The sequence below is a fragment of the Aegilops tauschii genome, chromosome 6 (assembly GCF_002575655.3).
Source record: "Aegilops tauschii subsp. strangulata cultivar AL8/78 chromosome 6, Aet v6.0, whole genome shotgun sequence".
NCBI lineage: Eukaryota > Viridiplantae > Streptophyta > Magnoliopsida > Poales > Poaceae > Aegilops > Aegilops tauschii.
The window spans coordinates 491,089,247-491,112,457 of NC_053040.3; the positions used below are offsets into that span (position 1 = coordinate 491,089,247).

Genomic DNA, 23,211 nt, shown 5'->3' on the forward strand with positions numbered 1-23,211 from the left:
GCTGAACGTGTGCTGAACTCGGAGGTGTCGTACGTTCGGTACTTGATCGGTCGGATCGTGAAGACGTACGACTACATCAACCGCGTTGTGATAACGCTTCCGCTGTCGGTCTACGAGGGTACGTGGACAACACTCTCCCCTCTCGTTGCTATGCATCACCATGATCTTGCGTGTGCGTAGGAATTTTTTTTGAAATTACTACGTTCCCCAACAAACGGATGCACGGTTTGCAAATGGCAAGCAAAACAAAAATGACACGAATCTGAGATTAAACAGCATGATACCACTTAGAATGCAACAAGTAACAATGCTACAGCACTCCAACATAGCAACAAAGCATATGACAGTAATATACAGGAGATGCTTGACAAAAGATGAACACTGAGCTACGGCTAGATCACAACATAACAGGTTCAAACAAGCATGGCAAAAGTGCAAAAGATAACAGGTTCACAGACTTGGTGAAATTACTGGACATGACTGAAACAGCATCAGGTAGCAATGTTCAGAGCACAAAATCAACATGCTACAGGAAATTAACATAGAAAAGCAAGGCATGGAAGTATTCTACTAAATGCATATGACAAAAGTCCCTTACTGACCATAAGCCAAAAGGGACCTGTCGTGGAATTGTCACGGCAGATGTCCTCGAGCTAGGACTTAGTCGTGGAGCCATCGCAACTAGGAAGCTTGAAGGGGTTATGCGGGACAAGGAACACGAGGATTTATACTGGTTCGGCCCCTTACGGTGAAGGTGAAAGCCTACGTCCAGTTTGAGGTGTTATTGATCAGGGTTACGATCGCCAGGGAGCTAAACAGCTATGCCCGGCTCTCAATGAGATTGTTGTCGCCCTTGAACCGCTGCTGGGTCGTCCCTTTATATAGGGAGGCTGACGCCCAGCAGCCCTTAGAGTCCCGGCCGGCTCATAAGATCGTCCGGCTCGGACTCTAAGCTATACTTGCCTTACACTACAAGTCTACTATAATAATGATTGTAACTACAGGCCCTAAGCCATATCCGGGTCTCAGCCCATCTCTGGCCCATCATCTTGAAACTTGGCTCCGGGCTTCTGGCAATGACCATCCGAAGAGTAACCCGGCCCCTCCTGGCGGGTGACTCTAAGGTCTATATCCTCAACATTAGGCCCCAGATTGACTTGAGCCGGCTCGCGTCAATCTTCAACTCTGCCGAAAGAAAAAATCTCCGGCTTACCATTCATATGAAAGCCATAACCCGGAGTGACGTCATCCTCTGGACTCCGGATAATCCGTCGTGACGTCATCCTCCATTAAGTCCGTTTTTTACTCCGCCAGATCCGCAACGGATCTTTGCCTTTACTGTTATTCCGAAAATCGAGGCATCGTGAGGGGGAGATAACCACGCCGTGGTCTCCTTGAATCTCGCGCCCACTTATGACTCTTCCTTATAAATAGGCCGGCCCAACACTTTCTTCTCACGCTCTCTTTCTTCCTCCTCGCGCCGTCGCTCCTCTGCCCGAGCTCGTGCTCCACCGCCGTCGTCTCGCCTCCGACCTTCGTCAACCTTGGCCGCTGCATCACCCTGACCCGGACCAGACAAACGGCGGCGACTCCCGCACCTCTTCAGCTCCGGTAAGTTCTCACCACCCCGTAGAGTAGATCTACAGTAGGGTTCCTCCAGTTCGTCATAGTTCGTTGCGGCCTGCGGTAGTTTTGTTTTTTACCACCCTTCTCTTGATCTTAACTCTGTGTAGAACCGCTGCGGTAGATGTTTCATATCCATTTCGCCTCCTTTGGGTACCCAATTCTTCTGACTCCAATTATCAGGAGACCTCCCCCTCTTCGGGTGACTCCATGCAGTCAAGTCTGCCGGCCTTCAAGACTGCACCCGGGTAATAACAATTCCCTTACATTATCTGTCTGTACTTACTCTTTGTATGCCTAACACTTCTGCCTTTTCAGTGCCCAGGCAAAGCTCACCAAAAGAGCAAAGAAGACCAGGTCAGCCGAAGTGCCAGACTTGCCTGAGCCGGAGGCGACGGCTCAAGAGCCGCCAGCTGCCTCCGCCCCAGAAGCCACCATTCCCATGGACACGGCGCCTGAAGCCCCTGCCCCGACTACCAAGACAACGACCGAAGGGTCGGTTAACCCGGAGGCCTCCGGCTCAGCCCCACCAGCTGACGACCCGGACGTGGTAATTACCCGGACGGAGTATGTTGAGCCGGGGAGACCGACCGTGCTGGCCAAATGCTCCGCGAAGGGGGAGTTGCTGCAGCCCCACCGGGTGAATCTGGACCTCTCCAGCTACACCGACTTGAGCATTGGAGAGCTCGTCTCTGGCTACATCAGCCAAGTTCACAAGAGCCAGGACGCCGAGATCGCCATGGTCAACCAGATCCAACAAAAATCTGAGGTATCCTTCTGCTGTCTTCTTACTTTCTGCATAGTGACCCTTGTCATGCTAGCCCCCAAGTCGACGACTTACACTTGAGTATGTTGTAGATTTAGGTCCCGGCTTACTGAACTGAGCCGGCAGTACGTAGATAGATACGTTCAATATGCATTAGCCCCCAAGTGCCAAGTGTCTTTGCTTGGAAAGCGCTTGGGACTTATATAATGACTGTTAATAACCCGGAAATATATGCAGGCTGTTGGCAAGAAATTAGAGTCGGACCTTGCGGATCTCAAGAGCCGGCTGAAGACACAGGAGATGGAGACCCGGAAGGCAAACGCCAAGTTTGTCTCCAGCATCGCCGCTCAAGAGAAACTGAAGACCGAATTTGATGCTGAGCGGAAGGCCTGGGCTGAGGAGAAGGCCGCACTGGTGACCCGGGCAGAACAGGCGGAGAAGGCCCTCACTGAGAAGACCGCTGAGCTCTCCGGCCTAAAGCGCCAGGTTTCCCAAATGGTGGCTGCTATCTTCGGTAAGTCGCCTCACCGGCTTTCATCAAGTCTGTATATGTTATGATTCATCCTTGTCACCGGCTTATCTGATCTTGTGAAACAGGTCCCAGGAGTGCCAACCTCAACCAGAGCGTGGTCACTAAGTTAAAGGCCGTGTACACCCTGGTGGAACAACTCTACATCGGGTCACAGCGCGCCTTACCTGTGGTGGCCCTATCCAACGAGGTGCCAACCCATCTGGCCAAAGTCCTGCGCCGGCTCGCTGTTCTGCCGCAGCGGATCCAGGAGCTACGCCGAGCGTCCGCAAGAGCCGGAGCAATTGCCGCGCTGAGCCGGGCCAAAGCATTCCTGCCGGAGCTAGACCCAGCAGACATCGCCCTGGGTTACCCAAGCCTGAAGGAAGACGGCTCAGCCTTCGACCAGAAGGACTTCGCGGCATGTGTGAAGGCTGTACGCCCGGTGGCCACCATCATCGGGAATGACACCGATTTAACCAAGTATCAGCCGGGGTACAATGCGGAGAATCAGAGGATTCCAACCCCTCGCTATGAAGCTCTCAATCTGATCCCTCCGGCTCGTCAGCACACCTTCGCCCCGGAGATTGACCCGGCCGGGTTAATCGACGAAGAAGCCCAGTTCGAAGCTCTCAGCGGCATCGACTGGAAGTCATCAACCTTCGAGGTCTTGGGATCAGCCGGAGCAGAAGACAGGAACGAGCCGGGGACTTCAACTCAGCAGGCATCATAAGGCGGTTGGCGGTTCACCGAACAACGCTCCATCCTTGAGTCTTGATGAATTTTGTAATAGAATAGGTGCAACAATTTATCTCTGCCATGCCATCGTGCATGTAATGAATGCTGAAAACCCGTGAAGTTATCCTTTTGGTGTTCCTCCAGGTCATAATTATCCCTTTGTCCTTCTCAACCTTAAAAGGTGCCTTTAAGTATCTGCATAGAAAGGCAAATCACAAGTCTCAAGGCGGCTTACCACCCTGAGAATCAGGTGTTTGAGATGGATAACCCGGAATATGAATCAAAAAGGACTGGTCCTTAGTTACACTCTGAACATAGCCGTGATAACACACTTAACGGCCTGTAAGCATACTTCCGGATTAAATAACCCGGGTAGCACGGTTGGTATCTTAACTCTAATTGACTTGCCTTGACGACATCCATGATGTTCAATTAACAAGATAAACCCAAAATTAAGCCGGCAAGTGAAACCCGGCCATGCACACTTTGTCATAATCAGAGTAAACTTGTGATAAATCAGAACTTAGGGGCTTCCAGTTCGAATACGACCAGAGACCCAGCCCAAAAGGGGTTAAGCCAAGATTCGGATACGATCATATGGCCCCCAGTGGGTGTGGCGATGCCAATCAAGAGGGTACCGACAGCTATGTTCTCTTTGGTTCGAATACGACCCATGTTTGAATAGGAAGCCCCCAAGTGATTCTTAAAATTGTTTAACGACGCTGATTCGAATACGATCCACGTCGGTTCTCAGAGGGGTTAAACTGTGATTCAAATATGACCAAAGTTAACTTCCCAATGAGCTCGGCACTTTGCCAATCAAGTGGGTATCGACAGCTATGTTCTCTTTGGTTCGAATACGACCCATGTTTGAACAGGAAGCCCCCAAGTGACCTTACTGCTTACGGCTAGACTCAAATATGAGCATAAGCCGGATCCTCCTTTAAATCAGCATGTAAAAAATAACACACGCATAATTGGAGGAGAAAAATGGACAGAGGCCCTGCTTTATTGCTTATCATAATATATACATGTCTGAGATAAATATGTACACCACGAGAGCCGGTAGCTCAAGTGTAGTAAGGCCGAAGCTGAGCTATATTCCACGGCCGACGGGTCTCCTCCTCAGATTTACGCGAATCTTTATGTTCCCGAATATCAATGAGGTAATATGACCCGTTGTGCAAGTTCTTACTGACCACAAAGGGCCCTTCCCAAGGTGGGGATAATTTGTGTGCATCTGTTTGATCCTGGATGAGCCGGAGCACAAGTTCGCCTTCCTGGAAGACCCGGGATTTCACCCGGCGGCTATGATAACGGCGCAGGTCCTGTTGGTAAATCGCTGAACGGGCTGCTGCCACATCACGTTGTCCGTCCAACAAGTCCAGAGCATCTTGGCGCGCCTGTTCATTATCCGTCTCAACATAAGCCGCCACACGAGGTGAATCGTGACGGATGTCGCTGGGGAGGACTGCTTCTGCTCCATAAACCATGAAGAAAGGCGTGAAGCCAGTAGACCTGTTAGGAGTAGTGTTGATGCTCCATAAGACGGAGGGCAACTCCTCCACCCAACAACCCGGCGTCCGTTGCAAAGGGACCAAAAGCCGGGGCTTGATGCCCTTCAGAATCTCCTGGTTAGCTCTCTCAGCTTGACCATTGGATTGGGGATGAGCCACTGAGGAAACATCAAGTCGGATATGCTCTCGTTGACAAAACTCTTCCATAGCGCCCTTGGATAAATTGGTGCCATTGTCAGTTATGATGCTGTGCGGAAAGCCGAAGCGGAAAATCACCTTTTTCATAAATTGAACCGTCATGGCTGCATCACACTTGCTAACTGGCTCAGCCTCCACCCACTTTGTGAATTTGTCAACGGCCATCAAGAGGTGGGTCTTCTTATCCTTGGACCGTTTAAAAGGCCCAACCATATCAAGCCCCCAGACCGCAAAGGGCCAAGTGATCGGGATCATCCTCAACTCCTGAGCCGGCACGTGAGCCCGTCGTGAGAACCTTTGGCAACCATCACACTTACTGACCAAGTCCTCTGCATCAGCGTGGGCCGTCAGCCAATAAAAACCATGACGGAAAGCCATGGCCACAAGAGTTTGAACCGGCATGATGACCACAATCCCCTTCATGGATCTCGCGCAAGATCTCCTGACCTTCCTCAGGGGAGATACAACGCTGAAATGCCCCTGAAACACTGCGATGATGCAACTCGCCATCAATAACAATCATTGACTTAGCCCGCCGGGTTATTTGCCTGGCCAGAGTTTCATCCTCAGGCAACTCTCCCCGGGTTATATAAGCCAGATATGGCATTGTCCAGTCTGGTATGACATGAAGAGCCGCCACCAGTCGTGCCTCCGGGTCAAGGATAGCCAAGTCCTCTTCTGTAGGCAACTTAACCGAGGGGTTATACAGGACATCCAGGAAAGTGTTAGGCGGCACCGGCTTTCGCTGCGAGCCTAGCCGGCTTAAAGCATCAGCCGCCTCGTTCTTCCTGCAATCAATGTGCTCCACTTGGTATCCCTGGAAATGCCCAGCAATGGCATCAACCTCGCGGCGATAAGCCGCCATGAGAGGATCCTTAGAATCCCAAGTGCCTGATACTTGTTGAGCCACCAAGTCTGAGTCACCAAAGCACCTTACCCGGCTTAAGCTCATCTCCTTAGCCACCCGAAGACCGTGGAGCAAAGCCTCGTATTCAGCCGCATTGTTAGTGCAAGGAAACATCAACCGTAGCACATAATGGAACTTGTCACCTTTAGGGGAAGCCAATACAACACCAGCCCCCGAGCCCTCCAACTGTCTGGACCCATCGAAGTGGATAGTCCAATAAGTGTTATCCGGCTTTTGCTCAGGCACTTGAGACTCCGTCCAATCATTGATGAAATCCACCAAAGCCTGAGATTTAACAGCAGTGTGTGGCACATATTTGAGGCCATGAGGTCCAAGTTCCATAGCCCACTTAGCAATTCTCCCTGTAGCCTCTCTGTTCTAGATAATATCACCAAGAGGGGCAGAACTGACCACAGTGACGGGATGACCCTGAAAATAATGTTTGAGCTTCCGGCTCGCCATGAACACACCGTATACGAGCTTCTGCCAATGCGGGTACCGCTGCTTGGACTCAATGAGCACCTCGCTGACATAATAAATCGGCCGCTGAACCGGATGCTCCTTACCCGCCTCCTTGCGCTCCACTACAATAGCCACGCTAACGGCTCGTGCGTTTGCCGCCACATATAGTAGCAAGGGCTCCTTATCAACCGGAGCAGCAAGGACGGGGGGCTCTGCCAGTTGCTTTTTCAAATCCTCAAAAGCGGTATTGGCTGCATCATTCCAGATAAAGTTATCAGTTTTCTTCATCAACTGATATAGGGGCATAGCTTTCTCACCCAAACGGCTTATAAACCGGCTTAAAGCAGCGATGCGACCCGCCAAACGCTGAACATCATTTATACATGCCGGCTTAGCTAGGGAGGTGATAGCCTTGATCTTCTCCGGGTTAGCCTCAATGCCTCTGTCAGAAACCAAGAAGCCCAATAGTTTGCCTGCAGGAACACCAAAGACACACTTGGCCGGGTTAAGCATCATCTTATAGACCCGGAGATTATCAAAGGTTTCCCTTAAATCATCTATCAGGGTTTCCTCTTTGATGGATTTAACCACAATATCGTCCACGTAAGCGTGAACATTGCGTCCGATCTGTTTATGAAGACAGTTCTGCACACAACGCTGGTAAGTCGCCTGTGCACACTTGAGCCCAAACGGCATAGACACATAGCAGAAGGCTCCAAAGGGAGTGATGAACGCCGTCTTCTCCTGGTCCTTAACTGCCATTTTAATCTGATGATACCCTGAATAAGCATCCAAGAAACTTAGACGTGCACAACCTGCCGTAGCATCAATGACTTGATCAATACGGGGGAGAGCAAAAGGATCAGCCGGACACGCCTTGTTCAAGTCCGTGTAGTCCACACACATCCGCCAGGTGCCGTTCTTCTTGAGTACGAGCACCGGGTTAGCCAACCACTCCGGGTGAAAAACTTCAACAATGAACCCGGCCGCCAAGAGCCGAGCCACTTCTTCACCAATAGCTTTCCGCCTCTCTTCGTTAAACCGTCGAAGGAACTGTCTGACCGGCTTAAATTTTGGATCAACATTGAGAGTGTGCTCAGCGAGTTCTCTAGGTACACCTGGCATGTCAGAAGGTTTCCACGCGAAGATGTCCCTATTCTCACGGATGAACTCGATGAGCGCGCTTTCCTATTTCGGGTCCAGATTTGCACTGATGCTAAACTGCTGAGACGAGTCACCTGGAACAAAATCAACAAGTTTAGTCTCATCAGCTGATTTAAATTTCATTGCTGGTTCATTCTCCGTGGTTGGCTTTTTCAGAGAGGTCATATCTGTTGGGTCAACATTGTCCTTGTAAAACTTCAACTCCTCTGCAGCACAAACAGACTCTGCATAAGCCGCGTCGCCTTCCTCGCACTCTAGAGCCACCTTTCGGCTGCCGTGAACCGTAATAGTCCCGTTGTGACCCGGCATTTTGAGCTGTAAGTACAAATAGCACGGCCGTGCCATGAACTTGGCATAAGCCGGCCGTCCAAATATAGCATGGTATGGACTTCTTATCTTGACCACCTCAAAGGTCAGCTTCTCCACCCTGTAGTTGTTCTCATCCCCAAAAGCCACTTCCAATTCGATCTTGCCAACTGGATAAGCCGACTTACCGGGTACCACGCCATGGAAGATAGTGTTTGACTGGCTGAGGTTCTTATCGACTAGCCCCATACGACGGAAAGTCTCATAATAGAGGATATTGATGCTGCTGCCTCCATCCATGAGCACCTTTGTGAACTTATAGCCTCCCACCTGAGGAGCCACCACTAAGGCCAAGTGGCCCGGGTTATCCACCCGGGGAGGGTGATTCTCCCTACTCCACACTATAGGCTGCTCAGACCACCGCAAGTAGCGTGGAACCGCCGGCTCAACAGCATTAACAGCCCTTTTGTGAAGCTTCTCGTCTCGTTTGCACAAACTAGTGGTGAACACATGATACTGTCCCCCGCTAAGCTGCTTTGGGTTGGTCTGATAACCCCCCTGCTGTTGTTGATGACCCTGACCAGACTGTTGGTTAAAGCCCCCTTGACCGTTCTGAGGACCGGAATTTGAGCCGCCGCCGGCGCCTGAGCCGCCGCCCGGGCCATTGTAACTCTTAAAGGCCTTCATGATCGCGCAATCCTTCCACAAATGAGTCGCGGGCTTCTCTCTAGAGCCATGCCTTGGGCAAGGTTCATTCAACAGCTGCTCCAGCGTTGGACCTGACCCGCCGCCTCGGGGAGGGGGCCTCCCCTTGCGTCGCTGGTTATTCCCTTGAGAGTTGGCGTTGGCTACAAACTCTAGGCTGCCATCGGCCTTACGCTTGCCTCCTCCTTGGTTCCCCGGGTTAAACTGAGGACCCTTGCCATTGCCGTTCTTCTTTCCCTTCCCTGTCCTTTCATCATCTGAAGGGGGATCCTTGGTACCATCGGAATCGGCGTACTTAACAAGAGCCGCCATCAGCGTACCCATATCGGTGCAGTCGCGTTTAAGCCGTCCGAGTTTCATCTTAAGGGGCACAAAGCGACAGTTCTGTTCCAACATTAAGACTGCAGAGCCGGCATCCATCTTATCTGATGAATGTATGATCTCCTTGACCCGGCGAACCCAATGGGTCGTGGACTCACCCTCCTGCTGCTTACAGTTAGTCAAATCCACAATTGACATAGATTGCCTGCAGGTATCTTTGAAGTTTTGAATGAACCGGGCTTTCAGCTCAGCCCAAGACCCAATGGAGTTTGGCGGTAACCCTTTCAACCACGTGCGGGCAGTTCCATCTAACATCATGGTGAAATATTTGGCCATGGCCGCCTCACTGACCTCCAGCAATTCCATAGCCATCTCATAACTCTCAATCCAGGCTGCAGGTTGTAAGTCCGCTGTATAGTTAGGCACCTTCCTAGGGCCCTTGAAGTCCTTAGGTAGACGTTCATTACGGATGGCTGGTACCAAACAAGGGACACCCCCGGTCCTGGTAGAAATTCCCACATCAACGGACATCGTCGGGTAAGCCGGGGGGGTCTGATAAGCCGTCAATTGAGGCGCCTGCTCCGCCTCTTGCCGCGCTTGGTCTGTTGCGTAGAAGGCTCCATTATGAGTCGGGCCATGGGCAGGGGCGGGTCATGGCGTCGTACATTACTTGAACCGGTTGCTGAGACCATGTGCCGGCTGTAACTCGGGCTCTGGCCTGGACGAGGGGTCGAGTGGATCCTGTCGCGGTTGTAGGAGTACGCCTCTTGCTGCGCTAGTGCCGTCTGCAGGAGTTCCCTGACCCGGCGGGTTTCAATGGCCGCCGGAGAATCGCCGTCAACGGGGAGAGCCGCCAGCCGTGCTGCCGCAGCTACCATGTTCTCCAGCGGGTTATCATAATGACCCGGGCGTATTGGCACATACTGAGGCGGGGCAGGGGGCACCTGGGGAGGCCCCATCACTCGTGGCTGAATAAGGGGTCCATCCCCGGGTGCAATGACCCCTGGCGAGTTACTAGACCCTGCACCCGGCGCGTTGAAGAGACTGCGTGGATCGTAAACCGGCGGGAGTCGAGACTGGGCCTTTTGATGCCTCCTTCTCATGACCTCATTGGCTGCGTTCTGATCCATCGTGAGTTGGAAGGACTGCGCCTGAATCAGCTGAGTCCGGGCATCGAGAGCCGCCCGCTCCGCAGCCAGCCTGATTCCTTCTGCTGCAAGATCCTCTTTAGCTTTTATCAGATCCAATTTCAACTGTGCCACCTCCGCATCATGCTGGGCTTGATCCGCCGGGTCAACCGTGGCGGTTAACAGGGCCGTCATCTTGTCCGTGAGATCCATCAGCACCTGAGCCGGAGAAGGCACCGGGTTTCCCGATCCAGCAGCGGGGTTCTGAACAGGCTGCGCACCGGCCATGAAAACTCCAACCTGACTTGGCGGCTCAAAAAGGTCCGGAATACTGTCGCCATCGGAACAACCCATGAGCCTACCATCTTGAAGTTGGTACAACGAGTTTGACTCATCGGTGGCCGACTCGCCGTCAGAGCCGGCGGCCGCCTCATCACCGGACCCAGATGGATCAGAGGGCCCTCCATGGATGCATCCCACAAAAACGCGCCTTAAGGCAGGCCGGGCCCGGGCGGGTCGTGCGCGCTGAGCCGTTTCGATGAGATCGGCGCGGAGATCCGGCTCGGGGCCCGGCTCACCAATCATGCCAATGAAGACATGAATTCCGCCAAAGGGGACCCGGTACCCGTACTCAATTGAGCCGGCGTCGGGGCCCCAGTCCGCATCGTCGATGTAGAGCTTGCCGCGACGACTCTTGGTCATCCGGCCCACAGCGTATCCCTTGAGCCCTTCGAAGCTGCCCTTCAAGAACTCAAATCCACCGTGCGCTGGCCCCACGGTGGGCGCCAACTGTCGTGGAATTGTCACGGCAGATGTCCTCGAGCTAGGACTTAGTCGTGGAGCCATCGCAACTAGGAAGCTTGAAGGGGTTATGCGGGACAAGGAACACGAGGATTTATACTGGTTCGGCCCCTTACGGTGAAGGTGAAAGCCTACGTCCAGTTTGAGGTGTTATTGATCAGGGTTACGATCGCCAGGGAGCTAAACAGCTATGCCCGGCTCTCAATGAGATTGTTGTCGCCCTTGAACCGCTGCCGGGTCGTCCCTTTATATAGGGAGGCTGACGCCCAGCAGCCCTTAGAGTCCCGGCCGGCTCATAAGATCGTCCGGCTCGGACTCTAAGCTATACTTGCCTTACACTACAAGTCTACTATAATAATGATTGTAACTACAGACCCTAAGCCATATCCGGGTCTCAGCCCATCTCTGGCCCATCATCTTGAAACTTGGCTCCGGGCTTCTGGCAATGACCATCCGAAGAGTAACCCGGCCCGTCCTGCCGGGTGACTCTAAGGTCTATATCCTCAACAGGACCAGAAGATATGATGGCAACCATGTAAACATAGCAAGTTTCGTTAACATGTTTCAGACTTGGCAGAAAACAGAGCATGGCAAAAACAATAATAAGAAAGCATCTTGGTGAGCTTGATGCACTCACCACAAAGCAATGCATGACTAAACAAGCATACCTACAGCAAGATGGCAAGTTTATGACGCTATCCATGGCAAGAGCAAGTACATAGCATGTATGGAACAACTACAACAAGCTTTGCAAAATTGAATAACACGTAAACAATCTGCCAGAAATATTTTATAGCAAAAGTAGAGCACGATTGAGCCATGCTATGGCACTCCATAATTGCAAACAAGGGCATGAATAGATCAATTACAATAATATCTACAAAACATCCTTACTGAACATCACCAAAATAAGCATGGATCTCTCTGTAGCCACATGGATACATAGCAACAAAATAACAGCAGTCACAGACTTACAGAAATCACTAAGTCCCTGAAATCAGAAACATTAAGGAGCCTAGTTTGCATGCTTGTGCTAGTCATCACAGAGATCACAAAAATACATGGCATACACCCCAGGAAAGATGGCATGGCATACAACAAAACACATGTAGAGCTCATACTCATAAGATGCACAGATTAAATGCAACAAAACTAACAAATCTCCAAGTTCTGCTAAGTAACAACAGATAACAGCAACTAGCACTCTTGCACCAGAGATTTGGGCATCAAGATGGACTCAAATGAACATGGAACAATGGAACAAAATGTAGAGCATCACGAGACGAACATTTCGATATATTGCACGCGTGAAACAGAGCTATATGCAGAGAGTTATGATGCAATGAATAGGGGCATATCATGTAAGAATCTGGGACTTCGAGAAATCGGGAGAGAGAAAAAGTCAACCTAGCAGTCTCCAGATCCGATCGGGATCCGGCTCGGCTCGAGCTCGAGCTCGCCGGAGCTCTTGCCGGAGGGAGCTCGCGGTGAGGGAGGAGGGAGAGGGCGTCGCTCGGGGAAGCTCGGGAGGAGGCGGAGGAGAGGGGCGGCGACCCCGGGCGGCGCGGCACGGGTCCCGCGGGAGCGGGCGGGGGCGCCGGCGATGGGGCGGCGGGCGGAGCCGGCGGAGTCCGGCAGGCGGCGGGGGAGCTTCGGCGGCGCGGGAGGAAGAAGGAGGCGGGGCGCGGGAGCCGGGCTCGAGGAGGGCCCGACGCGGGCTTCGGCGGGCTTCGGCGGCGCGCGGTGTACGGCGCCACGTGGCAGCGCGCGAGTGGGCGAGGGCGGCGGCGGGTTCGTCCGGCGGCGGTACGGACACGTCCGGTGGGCGACGGGAGGAGTTTTTAGGGTTTGGACTGCGAATGTATTTCGGGAGGGATATATATATAGGTAGAGGGAGCTAGGAGGCTCCAAATTGAGCATGGTTTTCGCCCACACGATCGTGATCGAACGACCTAGACCATGGAAGTGACTTAGAGGGGTTTTGGGCTGTTTTGAGGGGGGGTTGCTGCAACACACAAACGGACTTTGCGGTTACCCGGTTAACCGTTGGAGTACCAAACGACCTCCAAATGGAACGAAACTTGACCGGTGGTCTCCCGGTGGTATACCAAGGCCACTTGACAAGCCTCGGTCCATTCCGAGAATGTTCAACACCCGCTCACGAAAAGAAAACAAGAGGGATGCGCCGGAGGAGGTGGGAGTGCCGGATTGCAAAACGGACAACGGGGAAAATGCTCGGATGCATGAGACGAACACGTATGCAAATGCAATGCACATGAAGACATGATATGAGATGCATGACGAAAACAAAATGCAAAACGAAAGACAAAATCGGACCACGGAGGGAATATCATAACACATAGCCGAAAATGGCAAGAGTTGGAGTTACAAATATGGAAAGTTACATCCGGGGTGTTACAGGTGGCAGGTTGTGGCAGCGCCGCGTACATTGAGTTGGTCGAGGATGTTGAGCAAGATGTCGTCCGGCAAGCTGCTGATCCTATCATCTCGATTGACTTTCTGCATTTTGGCATTGCAACAAATCAGAGTTGATATCACATCACAATGTCAAAAATGCAATATATATTGATAGCGTGAAAAGCGCAACCTGTGATAGTCTCAGAGATACAACGCAAAGATGCAGCTTTGATAGTTTTCCTGTACAAAATAATAATTAAATTTTTGATAGTTGTATTTAATTAAAGATGTGTGCAGTCTCGATGCTGTGTGAAAGACTGAAATTTTACCCCTTTGTTGCTAAGCAAGGATAGTTTCATGAGCAAAATAGATATTTAGAGGATGGGTGTGGTTAGGTCTTAGTCTACAAATCTCAGTCAAGTGATATAATATATAAGAAGAAAAAGGGAAAAAATAAAAAAAATTATACAAATCTTAGTGCAAGATAAAAAAAATATAGCATCGACTGAGACATAACGAAGTCTCAATCTAACAAGACTTAACAAAACTATTAGAGGATATATACTTGACCCTGTTGCTAACGAAGGATACTTTCGTGGTGAGAGAAAAAGAGGGGAGGACATGGAACTCACCCCCATGGCTCCCACGTAGATCTGATTATGGACCGTATTTTATTTGTTTTTCAGCGGGTGATGATGTACCTAAGAGGATGTAGCGGAAGGGAAAACATATCAAGCGGACGAACTCACCGGCACGTTGACGGACGATGAGCTGCGCCTGCGGGGGGCGCCCTTGACGAACGGTTTGGTCACCGACGCTTTCGCGGGAGTGGTTTTCCGACGCGACGGGTGTTTCATCTTCATCTCGTCTGGCTGGGAGTGGGAACTGGTGACTGCCGTGCCCTCCAGCCGGAGCGATCGCCCGGGCAGATATACAGCGGCGGATTGGAATTCGATCCCGCCTCCGGCTGGTCTGGTGGCGACGTGGAGGCTGAATACGATTCGATCTCCTGTGCAATCTGTACCGAAACTAAGAGGCCTGGCTGGCTCCCGCGTGGAACTCAAATACGTAGGAGACAGACAAGGACAAGGAGAAGGGGGCCGACTTAGGAGCTTCTCATCTGTAAACTGGGCGAGGCTTCGACGGCGACGACGCGACGGCGGAGCAACCGGCGCATGCCTCGACTCCACGCCACACTCCCTCAGCGCCGCGCCGGGCACATTTGAGTGCCTGCTCGACCGCGTCGAGACACCTCAGCCGAGCCCGCCCTCCACCTCAATGCTGCACTCTTCTACAGTACACTCCAGAGCCACCTTCTCATTGATCGACGCCTGAAGTCTTTTCTGGACGGGTGAAAAGGAGCTGATTCCCAGTTCCTTCTCATGAGGAAGAACGTCAGATTGTGCAGTTAACTTGTTGTTTTCAGGCAGACAAACACATGGACAGCGGTAATTTCAGATGAAAAGGAAAAACTCCAGCTTGAGTGATTATGTAGGTCGTTTTACTTAGCAGCATTCATGCGCTGGCCGTCAATTTGAGTGATTATGAAATTGTAAATTATAAATGTTTCCCACTTGGTCTGCTCTCTGCTGTGTAAGTTAACAAGCAATAGTGGCACCGTCTGTCTATCCTGCATTTAGTTGCCCATGATAAGCTCCAGCTTGAGAACTCAGAGGAGGACACTGAATATTAATTCAATGCCCAACTATTAATTTTACTGAACCATAAAATTTGGAATTATACGATCGATCGAATAAGCATATTTGCTGAGCACTTCAAAAAATTGAGAGCACGTAAATAAGTGCTCAAGAGGATAACAGACTAGCTAAACCATGGGCCTATAAGGACCACACGTCCCCATGGATGCAAGAATAATGCTCGATCTGTTCCAGCCTAGAGCCCTCCGGCCGGCTAGATCTCACTCTGAAAACTTCTTGTTATTTAGTTACGGCCCGCGTCGTCCTCCCCCTAGGGCGACTCGGGCGGCTAGAAACCTAGCCGCCGCCGCCGCAAACTCCCTCCTCCCCTCCCTCCGCCGCCACCGGAAGACGCTGCCAGGCTAAGCCCGGGGGCCGACGGCGGTGGCGGGGGATCTCCTCTCACGCGCGTCTCCGGGGTGGGGCGAACCCCAAGGCGTGTCGTGGCACGACCGATCCGGGATCTGCGGCGCGGCGGATGGCGGCAAGCGGCGGGAGGCCGGCCCGTCCTCGGACGGCGACGGCTTGGCGTAGCGGAGGCCAGGGCTGCGGGCGCTGCGGATGGCCCTTCTGGCGGTGGCGGCGGCTGCGGTCGATGGCGGCCGGCTTGGCTGCGGTGGGGTGCATGCTGCCTTCAGATCGGCGACGGCGGCATGGAGGGCCTGGTGGTCTCGTTGGCAGCACCTTCGATCAGATCTGTTTTGACCGGTGCAGCCGGCGGTGGTGGTCATCTCTTCCGTCAGAGGTGGTCGGCCTGAGGCTGGGTGTTCGGATCTCGGGATCCATCATTTGGCACCAGCTGCGAGTCGGGGAGACGTAGTTGCCGGTGAAAACCGAGCCGACGGCGGGCGATTCGTTAGCTTGATGAAGGGATCGCCATGTGACTATCGTCGACCCACTGGTATTGCTCCGGGGGAAACCCTAGATCTGGTGTTCCAGACCGGACGATGGCGGCACTGTGGTGTCGTTTCTCTCTTGGGAGCGTCATTTTGTGGAGCAGCGCTGGAAGTCAGAGGCAGGAGGTGGAGCGGCTTCGTCTTGCACGGAGCTTCGGTGGAGATGTCAAGTCATGCCTGACCGACAGGTGCTACGCTTGGTCATGCCTGGTCAGCAGGTGCTACGCACGACAGGTCCTCCAAGGGCTTCAAGCTATGTCGGCTGGTGGTACATGGCAGCATGGCGCTGAGGTGTATCAGTGGCGACCGCGACATGTACAACTGTTTGCGCGTAGGGAGGAGGTGCCGTTGGGCGCCGTGGTGGCGTCGACGATAGCTGGACCAAGCAAGGTTGATGCATCAGTACAATTCTGAAGAGGGAGCGGTGGCAGTTGGCGGCGGCGGCCTCTGAGAGTACGCCGGACCAGTGTGCCCCCCAGACCCGGCAAGTGGCTATGTTGGGGTCTCAAGTCTTAGATGTTAGGCTTGGCTGCGATGTCTGTTTGGTATTAGGCCCAGACTATCTGCGCCTCTTCATCAACGGAATAGGTGTAGCGACAGTTTGTTGTTTAGACGGCGGCTTTAGTCTTACTGTTGTATGACTTTATAAGGTCTTGTAAGAATAATTAATAAAGTGGTCGTATGCATCGCTCAGATGCAGAGGCCGGGGGTCATCCTCCTTTTTAAAAAAAATTCAGTGCGTACTGTAAACGTACGTGTTGGTCCTCAGCTCCATCGATCGATCTTCGGCGGGCCGACTGCGTCCAACATTAATTACTCGCGGCATCCCTCTCTTCTTCTCCCTCGGTCGCCTGAAACTTGGACGAACGTGGGTGGGCTCGCTTTCAGCGGGGGACGTCATGGACTTGCTCGCTGGATGAACCGCACCTAAAAAAATAACCAAGCAAAGAGTACAGAGAAGGACCGTCGAGGCACAACACGCGCGTCTCAGCGTGGACGTGTGGCTCCCGTCCCAAAAGGTCCTCCATAGCGAGAACGAAGAGTTGGGGCTCGCGTTTCTCCCAAAGGAGATCGACGACGCTCTCCTAAGCATGAGAGCAGACACGGCTCCGGGGCCGGACGGGTGGCCGGTGGCGATGTTTAAGCACTTTTGGCCATTGCTGCGCGATCCCATTTACGACGTGTGTAATGGCTTCATGCGTGGCTTCGTGGATATTGCTAGGTTAAACTACGGCGTACTCTCGCTGATCCCAAAAGTGCCTGGGGCGGACAACGTCCGCCAGTACAGACCCATCGCGCTTATTAACGTTCCGTTTAAAATCTGCGCCAAAGGTTGCGCCACTCGGCTCTCGCCGATCGCCCATCGCACCATTAGTCGCGCTCAATCGGCGTTCATACGTGGTAGAAACATTTTGGAGGGGCCACTAGCGCTGCAAGAGTCCCTTCATGAGCTTAAGCGCACGCACGAACCTGCGATCCTCCTTAAATTAGACTTTGAGAAGGCCTATGACCGCGTTAATTGGGACTTCCTCATGCAGATCCTCACCAGTCGAGGTTTCTCGCCGTTATGGGTGCACCCAGTCATGCAATTGGTCTCGGGGGGCCAAACTGCGGTTTCGGTGAATGGAGAAGTAGGGCACTTCTTCAGGAACAAGCGTGGCGTACGCCAAGGCGATCCCATGTCGCCGCTCTTGTTCAACTTTGTTGCTGATGCGTTGGCGGCTATGCTGCGGAAAGCAACGGAGGCGGGTCACATAAAAGGGCTGTTGGGACACCTCATCCCAGGGGGGATTTCACACCTGCAATACGCGGACGATACGCTATTGTTGTTCCAACCCGACCTTCATAGTGTGGCTACGGTCAAAGCCTTGCTGATTAGCTTCGAGCTTATGTCAGGGCTTAAAATCAACTTCCACGAGTATGAAGTGATGCCCATGGGCATGGAGGCGGCTGAAGGTAGACGTATCGCGGACCTGCTCAATTGCAAACTTGGCCATATGCCGTTTACCTACCTAGGTCTCCCGTTGGATGCTAAACGCATCAAGATCGATGGGTGGGCTCCGCTCTGGACCAAGGTGGGAGAGCGGGTCTGCCCGTGGAGGGGGAAGTTCCTCTCCTCTGCAGCTAGGCTGGTGCTCACGAACGCGAGCCTCTCCTCGCTGCCGCAGTTTGCTATGGGTCTGTTCCTCCTGGCGGAAGGGGTACACGTCAAGATGGACCACACCGCGGTCCCGTTTCTTTTGGGAAGGATCGGGACCAAAACGCAAGTATCACTTGGTTAAGTGGGCTGCGGTGTGCCGTCCCAAGGATCTGGGAGGGCTAGGGATCACAAATACCAGAATCCAGAACATTGCACTTATGTGCAAATGGATTTGGAAACTCTCGCAGGGAGCGACGGGTCTGTGGGTCGACCTGCTGCGTGCCAAGTACTTCCTGAATGGGAATTTTTTTGAGGGGGTGGCGAGGGGATCTCCTTTCTGGAACGATCTCCAAGCGGTCCGGCCGGCCTTCGCTCAGGGAGCCAAGTTGTCCATTGGTAACGGCCGCTCGGCTCGTTTCTGGCTCGATCACTGGATGGGATCCCAACCACTTTGGTCCGATTTCCAGAACCTCTATACTCTGGCTGTTAACCCGGAGCAAACAGTTGCCACGGGTCTTGCCTCTTCCCCTCCGGCGTTATATTTCCGGAGAGAGTTAACGCGAGCAGAACAAGCTCACTTAACGGAACTGCTTGATAGCATTGCGCCGGTTTCGCTGTCGTCGACCGAGGACACAGTCTCCTGGGCCCTCACCCCGTCGGGCAAGTTTTCGGTCAAGTCTCCTTACCGTAAGCTGTGCCAGGGCCCATCCTTCCAGATGCCAAATGGCTTGTGGAGCGCGCGCCTTCCGCTTAAGATTAAGGTGTTTTTCTGGCAACTGTTCCGTAATAGACTGCCCACTTCGGCAAACGTTGCCAAACGCAATGGGCCATCGACCGGCCTGTGTGCGATATGTAACGTCATGGAGGATGCGACCCATGTATTCTTCCGATGTCCGCTGGCACGTTTTGCTTGGAGCGCCGTTCGTGCAGCGGCCAACACCTCCTGGGACCCCCGGTCAGCGTCCGACCTCGCTACCATAGTAGACTCGGTTCACGGTGGCAACAACCGTGTGCTCTGGAGTTGCATCGGCGCCTTGACCTGGGCCGTCTGGCTCACTAGGAACAAACTAGCAATCGAGGGTATCTTCCCATCACACCCTGCTAACATAATCTACAAATGCAACCTTCTTCTGCAGCAGTGGAGTCCGTTGGCGAAGCGCAAGGATGCTGAAAAAGTGAAACATGCCCAAGAACGTCTTCGACAGATCTACGTTTTGGCTAGGGAGCCATCTGCCACTTCTGCGTCGTGAAGTGGCCCTTTTGTCTTGCGAGCGAGCCTGCGTGCTCTATGCTCTGCCTCCGGGCCTGTATTTTCATTGCCGCGTGCTTCTGTTGGCCTGGTCTAAACTTGTGTGCCTACGCGTCGTCGTGGTCTGAGCCTCCGTGCTCGTGTTCGAGGTCTAAACTATGTCTGTTACGCTGCCTAAGTTGTGGGCTTTATTAAATTAAAGCCGGACGCTCTTAACGTCTTTGTTGTAAAAAAAAGTACAGAGAAGGCAGCTTAATTATTAGTCCCACATCGGGGAGCCCGGTGAATGGTGTCCGCTCCATAAGAGGGCCGGCCAGAACATTCTACGTGCCCGAATGGAAGCACAGCCGACGACGCACATTTAGCAACACCAAATACTTTGAATGAACATCAAAGTCGATTACCACCAAGCACAGCCGCCACTGTGTGTGTGTGTGATGGTATAGGCGCATGACACATGCGCTTGGCCTTTTTTTTTTAATCCTTCATATCTTTGCTAAGTTAACTAATTCTGGCTTTGTGCCATCTTTACAACTCCATGCCCATTTTTGGAGTTGTTTTCCTACTTTCTCACATGGCAGTTTATTATTTACAGCATGACATTTTTTATTATTAATACCATGGCATTTCATTTAGAGGATGGCATTTTTAATAATTTGAGAGGATGACATTTTATTGTTAATGGCACATGGCAAGTTTTGTTTCTTCCTTTTCTGACCATGACAATTCCTGTGTGTGATTTTGTTTTTGCATTTTCAAAAATGAAATGTAACTATAGAATATAATTTTTGGGCTTATCTAGCTAAAAACAATTATCTAGAATATGGGAGTTTTAAAAGGTTAGAATGACAAAATTATTTTTATAGATCACACAACCTTTTTTTATACTCATTGTAATTTTATAAATTAGAGAAATGTTGGTTTTATAAAGTAGCATGGCATTTTTTTTCATTATTCAGATCATGGCAATTAGGGTCTCTTTTTTTGTTGATGATATTTCTTTCACCAAAATAAAGTTAGCTGGGCCTTTGGGTCAACCAGAAGTCGCACCAGAGTGAATGAATTGCTGAAGGGTACATCCACCAGAGCGAACGATCAAAATATTCACAAGAGAGAGCCTTCACGAGCGAACAAATTGTTCGCTGAAGGGCAACCCCCAGCTGTCGTTCCCCAAATAATATTAGGGTCCAGAGTTTTTCATTGGGCTCCTTTGTATTAAGTATTTTATCATCTCATCGGCGACCTTTAGTTGTATTCAACTCTTTTATCCTCTACCTCCTTTTTTCCTCAAATATGCACATATATTATAGAAGAAGGGCAAAGAACCCTCCGCGGTTTAGTTACAACAAGAGATTACATGGCGTTACGCCGCCGTCCACCTCCTATGAGCTATCCTGATAACTCGCCATGTGCCCACTCCAGCGTCTCCACAAAGAACACATCCAACTCTCCTCGTAGCAGTCCCGCCTGCATCCACACCTTACTCTCGCTCGCAATTCGGTGCAGAACCAGCGGGAAGCAGGCCGTCGCTCCGTCAAAGACTATGGCATTCCGGTACTTCCATATCTCCCACATGGCAAGGAGGTGATAGAGGACCACGAGATCGTGTAGGCTAGGGGATTCTGGTAGTGGTGAGAGGAGATAGGGATTATACCTTCTCCTTGGGCGGATGTGCCCGCTCCGGTGACCATGGTGGAGAGGGCGATGGTGGTGGCGGCGGCGATGTGTGAGCAGTGGCGGCTGCGGAGCTTCCCGTCACTGCCAGCGCAAGACCTAGATAGGGTCGGGTGTTTTTTGGTGGGGAGCCTGGCAACGCGGTGAACCTCGTACTGCGTGCCGTCGGCCCCCACCTCTTTATGTAGCGCTGCGTGAAAGGGGCCCGTCAACCATATTGCGGTTGGGCGCCCCCGATCAGGGCGCGGATCAGGGGTCCGGTGGGCCGTTGGGCCCACACGGTGAAGATCAACCGAACAGGAGGCACATGGTACGTATCGTCTTCGCTCGATGCCCATGCATACCCTGTCTAGCACACTAGTCGGGGCAGTGCCACCTCTCATCAGGCTCATTTAGTTGTATTCAACTACTTTATCCTCTGCTCAGCTAGTCGTAGAGAAAAATTGTTTCTATGTGGCTCCACGCTTTACTTGAAGTTCCTTCCACATCAGACTTTTAGTTGCTCGGTAAAATCAGTGCTTGATTCACCACAAGATCATGATCGAAGATTGCACAATAAATGAAAGCTGAATAAAACTGTTGCTTATTGATGATTTGGTGCGGCATACAAGAGTATATAAGAGGGTACAAACCGACTTGGGTAGGGGTACAAAACTGACTTGGACTAGAAGTCGTATACCATAATGACTACTCTAACATCCCCCTGCAGTATCAACGGCAGGCTCGACGACGTTGAGACTGAAACAGATTGAAACGGCTTAGTAGGCAGTGCCTTGGTGAAAATGTCAGCAAACTGAGCCGTAGAGGGAACATGAAGCACCCGAACCTGACCAAGAGCAACCTTTTCACGAACAAAATGAATATCAATCTCAATATGCTTTGTGCGTCGGTGTTGAACTGGATTGCTGGTCATGTAGACTGCTGATATGTTGTCACAGTAGACAATAGTGGCCTGCTCAATAGGCCTGTGTAGCTCGGAGAGTAACTGCCGAATCCAGATTGTATCTACAACGGCATGTGCCACAGCGCGATACTCAGCGTCGGCCGACGAACGTGAGACTGTAACCTGTCTTTTCGAAGACCAAGAAATCAAATTGTTACCAAGAAAAACACAAAAACCGGAAGTGGACCTTCGAGTGTCAGGACAACCAGCCCAGTCTGCATCAGAGTATGCGGTAAGCGAGTTTGGAGAAGAATTATTTGTAGGGGAACGCAGCAGAAAACAAAAAATTTCCGACCTACGCACCAGCCCAGGACCACTATGGAGACTGCATACATGGTTTGATCTTTTTCGTTACCGACTCGTAGCGCAGCGGGAAGTAGAGTCGATGACGATCGGCGGTGCAGATCCCCGCAACTAGGATTTACAACCTCCCAACCGCGAGGATGTATACCCTTATCTGCTCCTCAGACAGCCCTCCGGGAGGCGGTCGAACAGCCCCCCGGACGGTGTCGCGAACAGCCCTTCGGGAGGACCTTCGAAACTCGAACGGTCACTCGGACAGCCCTTCGGGAGGACCTTCGAAACTCGGACGGTCACACGGACAGCCCTTCGGGAGGCACTCACGAACTAAGACCGAAACTACGATCTCCATACAGAGTTGCACACATACGGTGTCATCTATCCGGCAGGGCTTCGCCGTCCAGAACTAGTTCCTGCCGGAACCCAGACAGCCTTACGGCTCTACGAAACTCTTTTCGTGGGAGGGAGAGAAGAAGCCAGATAATGCATGGCATGTGTATGAGAGCAAGGGATGAGTGTGGAGGGCTGCCCCTCCACCTCTATTTATAGGAAATCCCAAGGGGGTAGGGTAGTTTCACAAAAAACCCAAAATGCACATGAATGAAGTCCTTCCACAAGGACCTAGGAGTGAAACCAAGGAACAAGAGGGTCCCCAAGGGGGGATACCCCATGTGGCCGGCCACACCCCCATGAGGGGCCCAAAAAATGGCTCCTATCCATCCATGTCATCCCCAAAATCTTTTGGAGCAAA

At 52.0% G+C, this 23,211-nt stretch overlaps 1 protein-coding gene across 1 annotated transcript in view; it reads right to left on the reverse strand.

Annotated features, from left to right (window-relative positions):
• Nucleotides 1–14,424, reverse strand: part of LOC109749205 (uncharacterized) — a 68,518-nt gene extending 54,094 nt beyond the window's left edge. The window contains exons 1-2 of the mRNA XM_040393870.1: nucleotides 14,311–14,424; nucleotides 13,570–13,663 (exon numbers count right to left, since the gene is read on the reverse strand). Of these exons, the coding sequence (XP_040249804.1) occupies nucleotides 13,570–13,663; nucleotides 14,311–14,424 (208 nt within the window). The remainder of the gene's footprint in view (nucleotides 1–13,569; nucleotides 13,664–14,310) is intronic.
• Between the last annotated feature and the right edge of the window lie 8,787 nt (nucleotides 14,425–23,211).